This window comes from Poeciliopsis prolifica, unplaced genomic scaffold, assembly GCF_027474105.1.
Source record: "Poeciliopsis prolifica strain line A6 unplaced genomic scaffold, Auburn_PproV2 SCAFFOLD049, whole genome shotgun sequence".
In the NCBI taxonomy this organism is placed as follows: Eukaryota; Metazoa; Chordata; class Actinopteri; order Cyprinodontiformes; family Poeciliidae; genus Poeciliopsis; species Poeciliopsis prolifica.
Window position 1 is genome coordinate 257,501 of NW_026562424.1, and position 16,843 is coordinate 274,343.

Sequence of the window (16,843 nt, forward strand, 5' to 3'; positions counted from 1 at the left end):
GTGCCAGGCTGCCAGGTTGTCTCCGGCGCCCAGCTTGTCTCCGTCCTGGTAGGCGTCCCACTGGCCGTCCCGGGTCGTCCAGCAGATGCAGATGTGGTGCCACTTCCCGTCCCGGACCTCCAGCGGCAGCTGGGCCACCTGCAGCACGACCACGTGTCCCGTTATACGTTATAGCAGCCATTCACGTTAGCGACCCGTTAGCATCAGCGGCCTCTATGGCGGCCTGATTGGCCCCAGCAGAGGCCGCTGCAGACGTACACTTGCCTTGTCGTTGATGAGCAGCTCGATGGGGTTGTTGCCCCACTCGATCAGCACGATCTCGTTGGCTTGGCCTGGAACGCCGTAGGAGAAAGGCGTTCCCACACCAGGGCTGGCGCTGGACTTGATCCACATGCAGAGCGTGAAGGCGTACATCTCCGGCAGGGACTTGGTGATGCGGCCGTACAGGTAGTTGGTCCTCTGGGGGAGGGACAGCTTGAACTGCTCAGGGGACTTAAAGTCTCCGGCCCCTGGTAGGACAGACGGCAGCAGGGTTAGAGCCTAAAGCGTCCAATGAGACCTTCTGCTCTCACGTTCACTCTGAGCTCAGCTGGACTTGAATTTGCAAAAATTCTAATCAAAGTTTTTTATTCTCTTCCAATTTATTCTCAACAAGCAATGCTGTGCAGCTGAGCAGGAACTGAAGATACTGAAGAGGGACAATCTAGAGTTATAGCTCTAGAGTCAGAAGCCAGCAATCTGGGAGCCGGGATCTCTGAGTGCAAGGCGCCTGCAGGCCGCCGTACCTTTCTCCAGCTCGCTGATCCTCTCCACCAGCGCGTTCAGCGTGCTCTCGGTCTTCAGCCGGTAGGCGGCCGTGGCGTTGGACAGCTGGCTCTTCTCCTCCTCCAGGCTGCTGACCTTCTTCAGCAGCTGCTTCTCCAGCTCTCCCAGGCGGCGCTGCAGCAGCTCCCGCAGCTCGCTGGGGAACGAGGCCCCCGACAAGTTGGCCCTCATCTGCTGCTGCTGCAGATCAAACAGGAAGTGCAGCATTACAGAGCAGGAGACTTCCTGTGGAGCCTTACATCACCAACCAGGAGCCAGGGAAAGTAGTTCAGTTCAGGTTTAATGAAGTAGTTCAGTTCAGGTGAAGTGTTCCGGTTCTGGTCTATAACGCCTTTCGGAACCATCTGGTTCTGACTCAGTCGTGCTTCTGATACTAAAAATATCTATTCTGTAATTCATTATTGCTGATTAGTCAAATTACACAAACGGATTTAACTCCTGATTCTCAGAAAGAGAAGCTCGGTTTTACGCATGCGCTCCAGCTCACCTCCAGGTTCTCCAGCCGCTCCTTGAGCCCCTGCATGGTTTTCCCGAGGCTGTCGATGGAGTCGTTGGGGTCCGTGGGAACGTCACCCATCGTGTTCTGCTTGTCCTTCCCCCACGCGGCCCCCTTGCCCGACTTCCGGTCGCTGGCGGCCGAGGCGCAGAGGGACAGCTTGGTGGTCAGCTCGTTGATGGTGCCCAGCTGCTTGGAGATGGTGTCCTTCTGCTGGACGATGGTCTCCCGAAGCTGCATGACGGTGTTCCGCAGCTCCTCCTCCTGGCCGCCGGCGCTCAGCTCCGGCAGTAAAGTCACCGGGCAGCCGGCGTCGCCGCTGACGGCCACTGCGCGGCAGATGTACCGCTTCCCATCATCCGGCTGAGCGCAGATTAGCGCGCAGAAGCTGAGAAACCCGCACCAGAGAGACAACATCCTGGACAGAAGCGTCCTGCAGGGACAGAACTCCCAACCCTGACCCAACAAACTCCGCAGCTTGTCTGCGTAAAAGCCGCTCCGCGGGGGTTCTTCCGGCGGCTCCTCAGCGCAGCGCCGTGGAGCAGCGGCCGGGAATCCGATCAAGTGTCAGGCTGCCGCTGAGAGCCGCTGGTGCTATTTCTGGCGCAGAGAGCGCGCACAGCGTGGCGCTGGACACACAGCTCGGAGCGCCAAAGCGGATTACCCACAAGGTGTCTGTGAAAACGCGCTGATTGGGCGGAGGCGGCTGACGTCACGGGCCAGATAAAACTACAGTCCAGAGTTCATGAGTGAAGAGGCAACAGGCGATCCACTTCCGGTCCAGGGGGTCCGGTTACCATGACAACACGGAGAGAAAATCATAAAACTCGGAGATGAAGCTTGAAAACTCAGCAGGGGCGTCCCCCGAGTTACAGCTGCCCTGGGCAGGCCCCCGCATGGGGCCCCCACAAAATCACACCGATCAGTCCAAAAGGTGGCGCTGTAGGCGACAGCAGGCCCATTTCACAGGCTGCTGCTTCCTGGACAATATAAGTTAGTGATGATGATTCCTGCTTGATGAACACATGAACACATGAACACATGAACACATGAACACATAAAAGCATTACGTCACACATTTAAAACAGAATTATTGTTTGAATGAGCAGCTGTAAGGTCCCAAAGCTTCTTTAGATCTGAGCCCAGCAGAACCTCAGCTCTGTCTGGCGGTGACCCGCATCGTGTGCCGCCCTGGGCAGAGAGCCTGCTGCTGTCACAGAATGCTGCCAGCATTACAAACACACAAATCCTGATTAAAGTCAGAACCAGAACCAACTTCCCATCAGGAGCCACATGTTGAATGGAGGCAGCAGTGAAGAACCGGCATGTGGTTCTGATCCGATAGGCCCGGTTCGCTGTGAGCAGCGCTTCCACCTGAGGCGTCCAGGTAACGTCAGACTGATGACATCAGCACTCCAAGCGTTGAGAATCCCGTTAAGCTGCGACGATCAATGCCGTAGCTACAAGGATCTGGACCCGATCGGAACCAACCCTCAGGTTTGATTACAGCTGAAGGTTCAGACTCCTGCTCAGGTGATGGAGGTCGTTACCGGGGAAACAACTCCAGGTGAGTCGTCTCTGAATCAGCAGGTGAATCATTTCAAGTTTCTTCTTTTCACACAAACTTGTAAATATTCATGGGATTTAAGGTGACAGGTCTCCAGACAGCAGGTGAGAAACAATGACTGGATCTGAAAGGTGCGGCGTGCTTGTTAGTGAACCATCAGCTGCAGAGTTCCACCAGATTTAAGCTCCAGATTATGAAGCGGCGGAGTGCGGATTTCATCAACATCCATTTTCACATCTTCCACGAAATTCTCAACTGGATTCAGGATTGCACTTCAACTAGGCCATTTTAACCCAGAAATGTTTTCTCTCTTTTTCAACATGTTTGGATTTTTTATGTTTAATTTGTATTTTAATGTTGTAGGTTTTATTCTGGTTGAACTTTGAGATTTCTCTAAATGTAAAGTGGATTAGAAGGAAAAATGATCTGTTTTGATCTCAATCCCCAAGCATCTCCACAGCATGCTGCTGCCACCACCGTGTTTCCCAGTGCTGGTTGTTCTCTGAGGGACTTCTGAGGCCAGAACCAGAATATCTGGACTCTGGTTCTGTTCAGAATGAACATGTCAGACTGTCCTGTTCAGGAAGCAATCATCAACACCTTCAACTGGACACCGCGCCGCCCGGATGCATGACATCACACCTACTTCCTGTTAACTGAGCCACGCAGTTCCTGGAATACCAGAAAACTGCAGCCTGCCTGCAGGACGAGCAGCAGGCGGTGAGAGCATGCATCTCTGCCGGGTTGTATCAAACACAAACGTCCTCTTCATCTGCAGAAAGCTGAGTGGATGAATGGATGACGGGCAGCGTTGATGATTCAGAGCCGGTCTGACGGAGAGGATGCTCAGGTTTCATCACTAATGCAGCGGCCAGATGAGAAGACTCAGCGTGTCGTAACGCCCCCGCCGCTGCCCAGTAAAACACGAAATAGATCCACTGATGAAACGAGCAGGACAGCGCAATAAAGCAGAGACAAACAACTCTTAGCAGATCATTATTACTTAGGGGAGAAAGCGGCTTTATGTGTCGAATGATCTCCTCCACGATGTGACGCTCAGTGAGGAAGACGAACAGAAACCCATTGGCTGCTGGGAGGAGACGACGAATAACTTTCAGCTCAAGAGCAAAGAAACACAGAGCTGGGGACGAGAAACTACAGGAGGAAACCAGAGGAAACAGGAAACTACAGGAAAAACACAGAAAACTACAGGGGAAAACACAGAAAACTACAGGAAAAACACAGAAAACTACAGGAAAAACAGGAAACTACAGGAAAAACACAGAAAACTACAGGAAAAACACAGAAAACTACAGGAAAAACAGGAAACTACAGGAAAAACACAGAAAACTACAGGAAAAACACAGAAAACTACAGGAAAAACAGGAAACTACAGGAAAAACACAGAAAACTACAGGAAAAACACAGAAAACTACAGGGAAAACAGAAAACTACAGGGAAAACAGGAAACTACAGGAAAAACACAGAAAACTACAGGGAAAACACAGAAAACTACAGGAAAAACAGGAAACTACAGGAAAAACACAGAAAACTACAGGAAAAACAGGAAACTACAGGAAAAACAGAAAACTACAGGAAAAACACAGAAAACTACAGGAAAAACAGGAAACTACAGGAAAAACACAGAAAACTACAGGAAAAACACAGAAAACTACAGGAAAAACAGGAAACTACAGGAAAAACACAGAAAACTACAGGGAAAAACACAGAAAACTACAGGAAAAACACAGAAAACTACAGGAAAAACAGGAAATAACTTATCCAGAAACCCTGACGGGACTCCCGCAGTTTAAAGGTATTTCTGTGAAATATTGGGGGGAAATTGTTATTATTCTGACATTTGTAAATAGTAGTAATTTTGACAAGCTGAGCTAAACCGGAAAATGATGGATCCATGATGACCAGACCCACCAACGGGGATTTCTTTTGACCGTCCTGAGAGATTTCTGAATTTCTCCAGCTTTTAATTTGTCTCTCCAAACAATAATTGTTCTTCCAGTCAACTGACATTTACTGAAATGATGAACATACTTTTTTTTCCCTTTTTCATTAGGAAAGGGTTAGGGTTTCAGAAAGAAAAAGGAAATGAAAGAAAAGTAGCACAAATATTCCGTCGTTGGAGCCTTAATTCATTTTCTGAATTTCATCCACCACGGAACACTGCCACCTACTGGTAGAACACTTAATTCTGTGCGATTACAGATTACAGATTTGATTAACATTATAAATGTATAAACCACAATAATGTGCACTAGCTGGTTGATAAATATGGCAATAAAAATCCAAATTCTATTTACAAATGTTTTAAAATATGCCGTTTATCTCTTTAGCAGCCTTTTTTGACGCTGATTTCCTGAGAGCAGGAGACCATCGAAAACGATGGTCTTATATCGTTTGTTCTGAGTTCTTATCCTTCCGCTGGTACTATTGTAAACAATTCTGACCAATAAAATATGTTGCGCACAGCCAAATGTTAAGCATGTTCTCTTTATACATACATCATTTGTAGACATACATTACTGGTCTGTAAATGTAGCTGAATATTGAGGCTGTAGGAACCAACGCGCGGAGGGATATCTGACAGGTTCGCTGGGAGCAGGAGCGCGAACGGCGGGGAGAAAGCGACTGTTTCCTGTCGGCGGAGCAGGGTGAGCGCTGCTTTGTCATTTAAACTTTGAACTCATTTCAACATTAGAATTTAGCTGCTTTCGTGCGAGTTTTCTCTGCATTGTGATATTCTTATGAAAAACTTAGAACTGTCCTTTGTGTGACTTGGTGTTCTTTGAAGTACCTTGATGTTGACACGCGAGCGCTTTCTTTCTTTCTTTATGAAGCTAGCTGCTCTGCTAACGGTTAGCTTGTTTTCCAGCAGGAATAGCAACCCTAAAATCTCTCGCTTGGATTAATCGATAAAGACTTCACATAAGTAGAGCTGGAAATATTTTTATTATGCATTCAAATAGTTTTAAACGCTTTAATTTTGATCAGAGTTCACATCACTCGAGCTCGGCGATGCTAGTGATGACGTCATCATCAAGCGCCGTTTAAACGGCGTGTTTTTCTGTTGCTAAATGTCAACATGATCTCTAGTTTGTGTCTAGAAATCACAAACTAGTGATCCTATTTGAAACAATCAGGACTGTTTTCAGGTCTGGGCAGAAAAATGACCAGTAAAAGTCTAGAAAAAGAAGCAGCAGATCTGCTATGCTGTTCTAGATTCATATTCTGCTTCAACTAGTGGATGGATTAGGGTTACCAACAACCTGGGCCTTTAGATAACTTGTTTGGTGACAGTTTCTTCATTGAAACTGTTCCTTAACATTTCTTTATTTGAACCTAAACAAACTACCAAAGGCATCAAACAGATTCTGCTAACTCCTGTTGAGATGCCAGGCTTGATCACATGGTGAAAGATCTGTTTTGCTCTTTATTGTAACCTGGATCAGCCACAGCTCGGTTAGAAAACAAACTTTGTAGTTTTCAGGGAAGCAGAATGTGGCTGCTAAATGACCAAACACTGAAACTAACCCCAGTTGATTAACCTTTCCCTTCCCTTGGGGTGGGAGTCTGTCCGGACAACATATCTTCACTTTGTGATCGACTCATGATGACATATTTCCCTGCAGTAGATGATCTGAACAATCAGCCTCAACTATCAGACTGTTTCCTCACTGGATGATCTTCCTCCACATGCCAACATGTTCCTGTTGTTGAAGCCGATCCCGTGCAACATTCTGCTGCGTTTATGGATAACGATAGAAGACTTCTGCAGATCCTAGATCCATTTATAGTTCTGTTTCTTTGTCTTCTGCAGTTCAGTTGAGACCGGTGCTGCTCGGTCAGCTCCAGCCGTCACCATGGCGTTCGTCCCCACGCCCAGCCCCACCGTGGTGGACCAGACCACGCTCATGAAGAAGTACCTGCAGTTTGTGGCGGCACTCACAGACACCAACACCCGTGAGTTCACCGGCCTGACTCTCTCTGTTCAAGCTGAGTTTGAGCTTTACTGATTGATGGGACATTAAATATGAATCTTGATCAGTCACAGTTTCTTGTAGTATTTCCACCCAGTTTTGCTGTGTGTTTGAGGCGCTTTGATGAGGGCGATGAGCTTTAGTCCAGCCGGAGGTACGAGTGAGTGAGTGAGTGAGTGAGTGAGTGAGTGAGTGAGTGAGTGAGTGAGAGAGTGAGTGAGTGAGTGAGTGAGAGAGTGAGAGAGTGAGTGAGTGAGTGAGTGAGTGAGTGAGTGAGTGGCTGGCTCTCCTTGTACCTCCTGACCATCCTGGACGCTGAAAGGAAAACTGATAAGATCTGAGCGCCTCAGCTGAACACTGGAGGCCACGACGCCTCCGTCTCTAAGCGCTCTAACGGCTCTGCTCCTCCTGCAGCCGATGAAACCAAACTGAAGATGATGCAGGAGGTCAGCGAGAACTTTGAGGTCAGTTTGATGGATTAGATTCATTTCCTGAGATGATGCGTTCAGGGTCTCTGATATGGACGTATTTTCTGTCGCAGAACGTAACGTCGTCGCCTCAGTACTCCACCTTCCTGGAACACATCATCCCTCGCTTCCTGACCTTCCTGCAGGATGGAGAAGTGCAGTTCCTGCAGGAAAAACCCACGCAGGTGGGGCTCTGGCCTTTCTGTACAGCCATGACTGTTTGAGTCCAGCTGTAAGTAATAAAGAATAACTGGCTCTCCATATGAACATCTCACTTTCTTTTTTTTTTTGTTCAGCAATTGAGGAAGTTGGTTCTGGAAATTATCCACCGGATCCCAACCAATGAGCATCTTCGTCCTCACACCAAGAACATTTTATCGGTCATGTTTCGCTTCCTGGAGGTAAAATGATAAAAAAGCAGTTTTCAGTAAACCAACTATAGTCCTGAAAACCAGAGCTGCAGAGAAACAAGCCTTCATGTTTCATTTTCTCAGATTGAAAGTGAGGAGAATGTCCTGATCTGCCTGCGGATCATTATTGAGCTGCACAAACAGTTCCGGCCTCCCATCTCCCAGGAGGTGAGCATCTCCGGCGGTGAGAGGTAGAAACGTTCAAATGAACCTGATCTGGGTCTCAGCAGACAGAGCTTTGGTATCACTGATAATCGTAGGTTTCATTCAGCTGCTGCAGACAGTAAGACGCATAAATGACAGAAAACATCTTCATGTCAACGTTTCTCCTCAGATCCACCACTTCCTGGACTTTGTGAAGCAGATTTACAAAGATCTTCCAAAAGTTGTTGTGAGTGTAATCCCTGCATTGTTTTGTCATTGCTCCGTCTCTGTTCGGTGTGAATAAGATCTGTGTCACGTTGCTCCAGGCCAGGTACTTTGAGAATCCGCAGGTGATCGCTGAGAACACGGTTCCCTCTCCGGAGATGGTGGGCATGATCACATCCGTCCTGGTTAAGACGGCACCGGAGAGAGAGGACAGCGAAACACGAACAGTAAGAGACGTCTCCTTGCACTGGCAGGAGTAACCACTGGGTGGCAGTAGAGCGCTGCTACAGGAAGAACGAGAACAGAGCAGCGCTTTAACTGTGACTGATGAACAGCAACAACCAAAGAAAGGCTGTCTCCATGTTCATTTATAAACATCACAGCTTACGAATTAAACATTTATTTCTGAGCTGCGTATTTAGTTTGGAAACTAAAAATGGATCCTAGGACTAAGTATTTAGTTTGGACTTTTGACATTCATAGACATAAAAATATTATTGTGAAAAATTAAAGCTAATTTATTTTCTCTCGCCAGACTTTTGTCCCCAGTTGTTACTGTTAATGTGTGTCTTTAGAAATGGCGCCCCCTGTCTTCCTGCTGTTGAATGATTCGTGTTTCTCACCGTTTCCTGTCTGTCTGCCTGCAGCACACCATCATCCCTCGCGGGTCGCTGTCCCTCAAGGTTCTGGCTGAACTGCCCATCATCGTGGTTCTGATGTATCAGGTGAGACACGCTCTGTGGCCTGGTTCTGGTTCTGGTTCTGGTAGAAGGAACCGTTTTCGGTCCAGCTGGCAGTGAACTGAAGTTGTTCTTGTTTCCTCAGCTCTACAAGCTGAACATCCACAACGTGGTGTCAGAGTTCGTTCCCCTCATCATGAACACCATCATGCTGCAGGTGTCTCCTCAGGCCAGGTGAGAGCTGGGCCCACTGGGTTTACTGGGTCCACTGGGTTTACTGGGTCCACTGGGTTTACTGGGTCCACTGGGTTTACTGGACCCACTGGGTTTACTGGGTCCACTGGGTTTACTGGGTCCACTGGGTTTACTGGGTCCACTGGGTTTACTGGGCCCACTGGGTTTACTGGGTTTACTGGGTTTACTGGGCCCACTGGGTTTACTGGGTCCACTGGGTTTACTGGGTTTACTGGGTCCACTGGACCCACTGGGTTTACTGGGTCCACTGGGTTTACTGGGCCCACTGGGTTTACTGGGTCCACTGGGTTTACTGGGTTTACTGGGTTTACTGGGCCCACTGGGTTTACTGGGTCCACTGGGTTTACTGGGTTTACTGGGTTTACTGGGCCCACTGGGTTACTGGGCCCACTGGGTTTACTGGTTTACTGGGCCCACTGGGTTTACTGGGTTTACTGGGCCCACTGGGTTTACTGGGTTTACTGGGTTTACTGGGCCCACTGGGTTTACTGGGTTTACTGGGTTTACTGGGCCCACTGGGTTTACTGGGTTTACTGGGCCCACTGGGTTTACTGGGTTTACTGGGTTTACTGGGCCCACTGGGTTTACTGGGTTTACTGGGTTTACTGGGCCCACTGGGTCCACTGGGTTTACTGGGCCCACTGGGTCCACTGGGTTTACTGGGTTTACTGGGTTTACTGGGCCCACTGGGTTTACTGGGTTTACTGGGCCCACTGGGTTTACTGGGTTTACTGGGCCCACTGGGTTTACTGGGCCCACTGGGTTTACTGGGTTTACTGGGTCCACTGGGTTTACTGGGTTTACTGGGTTTACTGGGCCCACTGGGTTTACTGGGTTTACTGGGTTTACTGGGCCCACTGGGTTTACTGGGCCCACTGGGTTTACTGGGTTTACTGGGCCCACTGGGTTTACTGGGTTTACTGGGCCCACTGGGTTTACTGGGTTTACTGGGCCCACTGGGTTTACTGGGCCCACTGGGTTTACTGGGTCCACTGGGTTTACTGGGTTTACTGGGCCCACTGGGTTTACTGGGCCCACTGGGTTTACTGGGTTTACTGGGCCCACTGGGTTTACTGGGCCCACTGGGTTTACTGGGCCCACTGGGTTTACTGGGTTTACTGGGCCCACTGGGTTTACTGGGTTTACTGGCTAACTGGGTTTACTGGGTTTACTGGGTTTACTGGGCTAACTGGGTTTACTGGGTTTACTGGGCCCACTGGGTTTACTGGGTTTACTGGGCTAACTGGGTTTACTGGGTTTACTGGGCCCACTGGGTTTACTGGGCCCACTGGGTTTACTGGGTTTACTGGGCCCACTGGGTTTACTGGGCCCACTGGGTTTACTGGGTTTACTGGGCCCACTGGGTTTACTGGGCCCACTGGGTTTACTGGGTCCACTGGGTTTACTGGGTTTACTGGGCCCACTGGGTTTACTGGGCCCACTGGGTTTACTGGGTTTACTGGGCCCACTGGGTTTACTGGGCCCACTGGGTTTACTGGGCCCACTGGGTTTACTGGGTTTACTGGGTTTACTGGGCCCACTGGGTTTACTGGGCCCACTGGGTTTACTGGGTCCACTGGGTTTACTGGGTTTACTGGGTTTACTGGGCCCACTGGGTTTACTGGGCCAACTGGGTTTACTGGGTTTACTGGGCCCACTGGGTTTACTGGGCCCACTGGGTTTACTGGGCCCACTGGGTTTACTGGGTTTACTGGGCCCACTGGGTTTACTGGGTTTACTGGGCCCACTGTGTTTACTGGGTTTACTGGGCTAACTGGGTTTACTGGGTTTACTGGGTTTACTGGGCTAACTGGGTTTACTGGGTTTACTGGGCCCACTGGGTTTACTGGGTTTACTGGGCTAACTGGGTTTACTGGGTTTACTGGGCCCACTGGGTTTACTGGGCCCACTGGGTTTACTGGGTCCACTGGGTTTACTGGGTTTACTGGGTTTACTGGGCCCACTGGGTTTACTGGGCCCACTGGGTTTACTGGGTTTACTGGGCCCACTGGGTTTACTGGGCCCACTGGGTTTACTGGGTTTACTGGGCCCACTGGGTTTACTGGGCCCACTGGGTTTACTGGGTTTACTGGGCTAACTGGGTTTACTGGGTTTACTGGGCCCGCTGGGTTTACTGGGTTTACTGGGTTTACTGGGCCCACTGGGTTTACTGGGCCCACTGGGTTTACTGGGTTTACTGGGTTTACTGGGCCCACTGGTTTACTGGGCCCACTGGGTTTACTGGGTCCACTGGGTTTACTGGGTTTACTGGGCTAACTGGGTTTACTGGGTTTACTGGGCCCACTGGGTTTACTGGGTTTACTGGGCTAACTGGGTTCTGAGAGCAAAGGCCTTCATCAACCCGTTTGACTCTGCAGGAAAACAGTTTTTTTAGGTTTTATTAGCTCTAATGGCCTTTCTGTGATAGCGAATTGACAGGAAAGAGGGTGATGAGAGAGGGGGAAGACATGGGGCAAAGGTCACCAGGCCGGGAATCGAACCTGCAACATCTACGTTGAGGACTAAGGCCTCCATATGTGGGTTGTGCTCAATGCCTCTCAGTCCCCCTTGGGAAACAGTTTGAGGCGTTTGTGGAGCTGCTTCTTCCTCTCTCTGAATGCTTCATGTTGAAGTTCAAATCTGTTTCTGGAGGTTGAAATGAGCTCAGCGGCGTCCGTCCTGCAGGATCATCCCAGCAGTTTCAGTTCTCCTGGTTTTATGATCTGATGCTTTATTTTCTGTGCAGGCATCACAAGTTGTTCAACAAGGAGCTGTATGCAGACTTCATCGCTGCCCAGATCAAGACTCTGTCCTTCTTGGCCTACATCATCCGGATCTACCAGGTGATCCCGGCGCCACAGATTGTCTCTGCGTTTTATTCATGGGGAGAACAACAAAAACTTCCCATCTCAGAGTATCTGTAGCAACATTTGAAGCTTCTAGGAATGATTTCCTCCTGATGGCACTGAGATGAGCTGGTTTACTCGGACTGGCAGCCTAAAAACCAGCAACAACTGGATCTCATTTATGTCCACATGGTGGGATCGGTCCGTTCACATACGACTGCTTAGGAGTCCTCTGATGGATGGTCTTGCTTTTATTAAAGGGCATCAGAATAAAGAGGGTTAAATACATTTTTCTGAAAGTTATAAAAGCCAGAATCGTCTTTCTGCTATTGGTCAACTAACTTGGCATTAGTCTGATTGATATGCTGCTTCTCTGCTGTCCCCGTCTCTCCCGTCTCACCTGTCTTACCTGTCTTACCTTCCCCCCCTCCAGGACCTGGTGGGTAAATACTCCCAGCAGCTGGTGAAGGGAATGCTGCAGCTTCTGTCCAACTGTCCCTCTGAAACGGCTCACCTCCGCAAGGAGCTGCTCATCGCCGCCAAGCACATCCTGACCACCGACCTACGCAGCCGTATGCACTCACACACACACGCATGCACATACACACTCACACACACACACACACACACGCATGCACTCACACACACACACGCATGCACATACACACTCACACACACACACACACACACACACACACGCATGCACTCACACACGCATGCACATACACACTCACACACACACACACACACACACACGCATGCACATACACACTCACACACACACACACACACACACATCTACACAGCAGTTGCGGAGCTAGACTTTTTTTCAAGGGGTGGCCAAAGGCTGAGCAAGGCTTTATCAGAGGGTCCATATGCAAATGATGAACAAAAGGAAACAAATATTTTCTCACACACACTCAAATTAAAATGGTTTATGTAATTAAGATTTGCCATGACCAAACAAGACGTTAAACGCCTCTATGGACCAGTGAACATGTAAATGTAAACTCAGAGCCCAGAATATGACCAAAAACAAATTCTCATAAATAAATAAATAAAAATAAACTGGTGCTTCTGGTGTGCAATAGGTTGTGCTGGGTGGGGGCAGTTCAGTGCCACTTCCTTCTGCTTCACTGTCTTCCTCCCCAGAGTCTGACTCTGAATCTGTATCACCCTCATCTCTCTCTGGAACTTCATTGGAAATGCATAAACAGACACAATGAAAAAGCATCATGCTAACCTTTAGAATTAGGCTTATTGGATTTTACTACTTAATAACTCTCTGTCACAACCTCTAACCTGCTGGTGATACACTTGGGCCTGGAGTCTCCTGGCTGGATTCTCCAGGTTGGTCACTGCTGCAGGGTTCTGTGGTCCTGGTCTGCTGCAGGGTTCTGTCTGGTCCTGGTCACTGCTGCAGGGCTCTGTCTGGTCCTGGTCACTGCTGCAGGTTCTGTCTGGTCCTGGTCACTGCTGCAGGGTTCTGTCTGGTCCTGGTCACTGCTGCAGGGTTTGTCTGGTCCTGGTCACTGCTGCAGGGTTCTGTCTGGTCCTGGTCACTGCTGCAGGGTTCTGTCTGGTCCTGGTCACTGCTGCAGGGTTCTGTCTGGTCCTGGTCACTGCTGCAGGGTTCTGTCTGGTCCTGGTTTTGCCTCTTTAAGAAGAACTGGGAGATTTTCCCTTTTCTCTTCATTTGGGCTCTACACAAAATAAGAGCCTGGTATTTAGACTCCATGACTGTTTGGCAGAGAGACACTATTAACTATTATTAAAACTATAGTTTTTTAGTTTTCTGTAGCTAGCTAAAATACTAAATTAAAAATACATTAATCAAAATTAATTAATATAACTAGTGAGGTCATAATTCAAAGCTTTCATATGACATAGCCTACTTACATTTCAGTCATTATAAAAACTTAATGGTTTTTCTCATATTCTTACCACACATTTCAAGCAAGAGCTGGGAGAAATAAAACATTAGAGGGCAGCATGTCACTAAAAACATGTTAAAAGAATCTGTCTAAAACACGATCTATCAGCACTAGCATGGCTAATATAATAAACGAGGCACTATGCAGCGGTACACAACCATTTGTTTCTTTTTAGAAATGTATGACAAGAGCCGCCTCTCATTAGGAAGGTAACAGCGGTTACTGCTGAGCGGTAAAATGTTGGAAATACCTGCAAAACTCCTGACGGTGTAACTCTAAAGCCGTTGATGTGTTTGGATCAAGCAGGAACCAACATGTCAGTTTGACCAATGAAACAGCGCGGGCATCGGGCTGCCTTCAGGGACAGCCGGAAATTACAGTTTTCCTGGGCAAATCTTTGCCGATCTCATAAGTATTATATTTTAAAATGACCATTTCCAGTGGGGTGGCACTAGGGTGGCCAGGGTCTGTTGGGGGTGGCAAGTGCCACCCCGGACACCCCTCTGGCTCCGCCACTGACGCACACAGACGCACGCACACACACACAGAAGCACGCACAACACACACATATATATATATATATATATATATATATATATATATATATATATATATATATATATATATATATATATATATACATTACCATTCAAAAGTTTGGGGTCACATTGAAATGTCATTAAAAGCACTGTACTTTTCAATGAAGATAACTTTAAACTAGTCCTAACTTTAAATAAATACACTCTATACATTGCTAATGTGGTAAATGACTATTCTAGCTAAAAATGTCTGGTTTTTGGTGCAATATCTACATAGGTGTATAGAGGCCCATTTCCAGCAACTATCACCACTGTTCTAATGGTACAACGTGATTGATCATTGGCTCAGAAGGCTAATTGATGATTAGAAAACCCTTGTGCAACCATGTGCACACATCTGAAAACAGTTTAGCTCCTTACAGAAGCTACAAAACTGACCTTCCTTTGAGCAGATTGAGTTTTCTGGAGCATCACATTTGTGGGGTCAATTAAATGCTCAAAATGGCCAGAAAAAGTGAACTTTCATCTGAAACTCGACAGTCTATTCTTGTTCTTAGAAATGAAGGCTATTCCATGCGAGACATTGCTAAGAAATTGAAGATGTCCTACAATGGTGTGTACTATTCCCTTCAGAGGACAGCACAAACAGGCTCTAACCAGAGTAGAAAAAGAAGTGGGAGGCCGCGTTGCACAACTAAGCAAGAAGATAAGCACATTAGAGTCTCTAGTTTGAGAAACAGACGCCTCACAGGTCCCCAACTGGCATCTTCATTAAATAGTACCTGCAAAACATCAGTGTCAACATCTACAGTGAAGAAGGCGGCTGCGGGATTCTGGGCTCCAGGGCAGAGTGGCAAAGAAAAAGCCATATCTGAGACTGGCCAATAAAAGAAAAAGATTAAGATGGGCAAAAGAACACAGACATTGGACAGAGGAAGACTGGAAAAAAGTGTTGTGGATGGATGAATCCAAGTTTGAGGTGTTTGGATCACAAAGAAGAACGTTTGTGAGACGCAGAACAAATGAAAAGATGCTGGAAGAATGCCTGACACCATCTGTTAAGCATGGTGGAGGTAATGTGATGGTCTTGTAGCTTTGGTGCTGGTAAGGTGGGAGATTTGTACAGGTAAAGGCTCCATTCAAAGAAGGAAGGCTATCACTCCAGTTTGCAACGCCATGCCATACCCAGTGGACAGCGCTTGATTGGAGCCAATTTCATCCTACAATAGGACAATGACCCTAAACACACCTCCAAATTGTGCAAGAACTACTTAGAGCAGAAGCAGGCAGCTGGTATTCTATCGGTAATGGAGTGGCCAGCACAGTCACCAGATCTGAACCCCATTGAGCTGTTGTGGGAGCAGCTTGACCATATGGTACGCAAGAAGTGCCCATCCAACCAATCCATCTTGTGGGAGCTGCTTCTAGAAGCGTGGGGTGCAATTTCTCCTGATTACCTCAACAAATTAACAGCTAGAATGCCAAAGGTCTGCAATGCTGTAATTGCTGCAAATGGAGGATTCTTTGACGAAAGCAAAGTTTGATGTAAAAAAAATCTTATTTCAAATACAAATCATTATTTCTAACCTTGTCTATGTCTTGATTCTATTTTCTATTCATTTCACAACGTATGGTGGTGAATAAGTGTGACTTTTCATGGAAAACACAAAATTGTTTGGGTGACCCCAAACTTTTGAACGGTAGTGGATATATATGTAAATATCAAAATATATTTTTATATATATATATATTTTTTTTAATTTTTAAATTTTTTTGCAGAGTTCATTCCCTGCATGGACAAACTGTTTGACGAGTCCATCCTGATCGGTTCTGGATACACGGCCCGGGAGACACTCCGGTGAGTCCGGTCTGGTCCGGTTTGCCGATTTAGCAGTGAATTGGTTCTACCAGAACTCCTGGTTCTTTTCTTATCAGTTACTGACCAGTTAATCAATAATAATAATTTCTCCTTCCGACTTCATCCTTTGCTATTAATGATCAGATATTTGCTGAAGGAATGCTGTTGCTGACCTTTAGGAAATAAAATTATTTGTGTGAATTTTTTATGTATTTCTAATGTTGCATAAAAAGCTTAAAATCTGCAGCATGTGGGAACTTTCTGTCTTAACGATCGCCAAGTGAAAGTGGCTAGCGGTGGCTTGGCTGCCTGTTGCTCTGGTTACAAGTGATGCCTGTGTGCAGACCGCTGGCCTACAGCACCCTGGCCGACCTGGTGCACCACGTCCGCCAGAACCTGCCCCTCACCGACCTGTCGCTGGCGGTCCAGCTCTTCGCCAAGAACATCGACGACGAGTCTCTGCCCAGCAACATCCAGACCATGTCCTGCAAGCTGCTGCTGAACCTGGTAGACTGCATCCGCTCCAAGTCGGAGCAGGAGAACGGGAACGGCCGGGACATCCTCATGCGGATGCTGGAGGTTTGAGCCGCGGCGCCCGGGTG

General features: G+C 47.7%; 2 protein-coding genes across 2 annotated transcripts in view; one reads left to right on the plus strand and one right to left on the minus strand.

Annotated features, from left to right (window-relative positions):
* nptx2b (neuronal pentraxin IIb) overlaps positions 1-1,898 on the minus strand; it is a 3,965-nt gene extending 2,067 nt beyond the window's left edge. The window contains exons 1-4 of the mRNA XM_055057909.1: positions 1,313-1,898; positions 786-1,005; positions 265-509; positions 1-138 (exon numbers count right to left, since the gene is read on the minus strand). The exon at positions 1-138 is cut by the window's left edge and continues 42 nt beyond it. Of these exons, the coding sequence (XP_054913884.1) occupies positions 1-138; positions 265-509; positions 786-1,005; positions 1,313-1,738 (1,029 nt within the window). The 5' untranslated portion in view covers positions 1,739-1,898. The remainder of the gene's footprint in view (positions 139-264; positions 510-785; positions 1,006-1,312) is intronic.
* Positions 1,899-5,519: 3,621 nt separating this feature from the next.
* The window catches only part of trrap (transformation/transcription domain-associated protein), a 59,246-nt gene continuing 47,922 nt past the window's right edge, over positions 5,520-16,843 (plus strand). The window contains 14 exon segments of the mRNA XM_055057790.1: positions 5,520-5,557; positions 6,724-6,866; positions 7,298-7,347; positions 7,425-7,535; positions 7,647-7,751; positions 7,845-7,928; positions 8,095-8,151; positions 8,231-8,356; positions 8,777-8,854; positions 8,955-9,043; positions 11,811-11,907; positions 12,344-12,482; positions 16,163-16,241; positions 16,586-16,820. Of these exon segments, the coding sequence (XP_054913765.1) occupies positions 6,767-6,866; positions 7,298-7,347; positions 7,425-7,535; positions 7,647-7,751; positions 7,845-7,928; positions 8,095-8,151; positions 8,231-8,356; positions 8,777-8,854; positions 8,955-9,043; positions 11,811-11,907; positions 12,344-12,482; positions 16,163-16,241; positions 16,586-16,820 (1,350 nt within the window). The 5' untranslated portion in view covers positions 5,520-5,557; positions 6,724-6,766.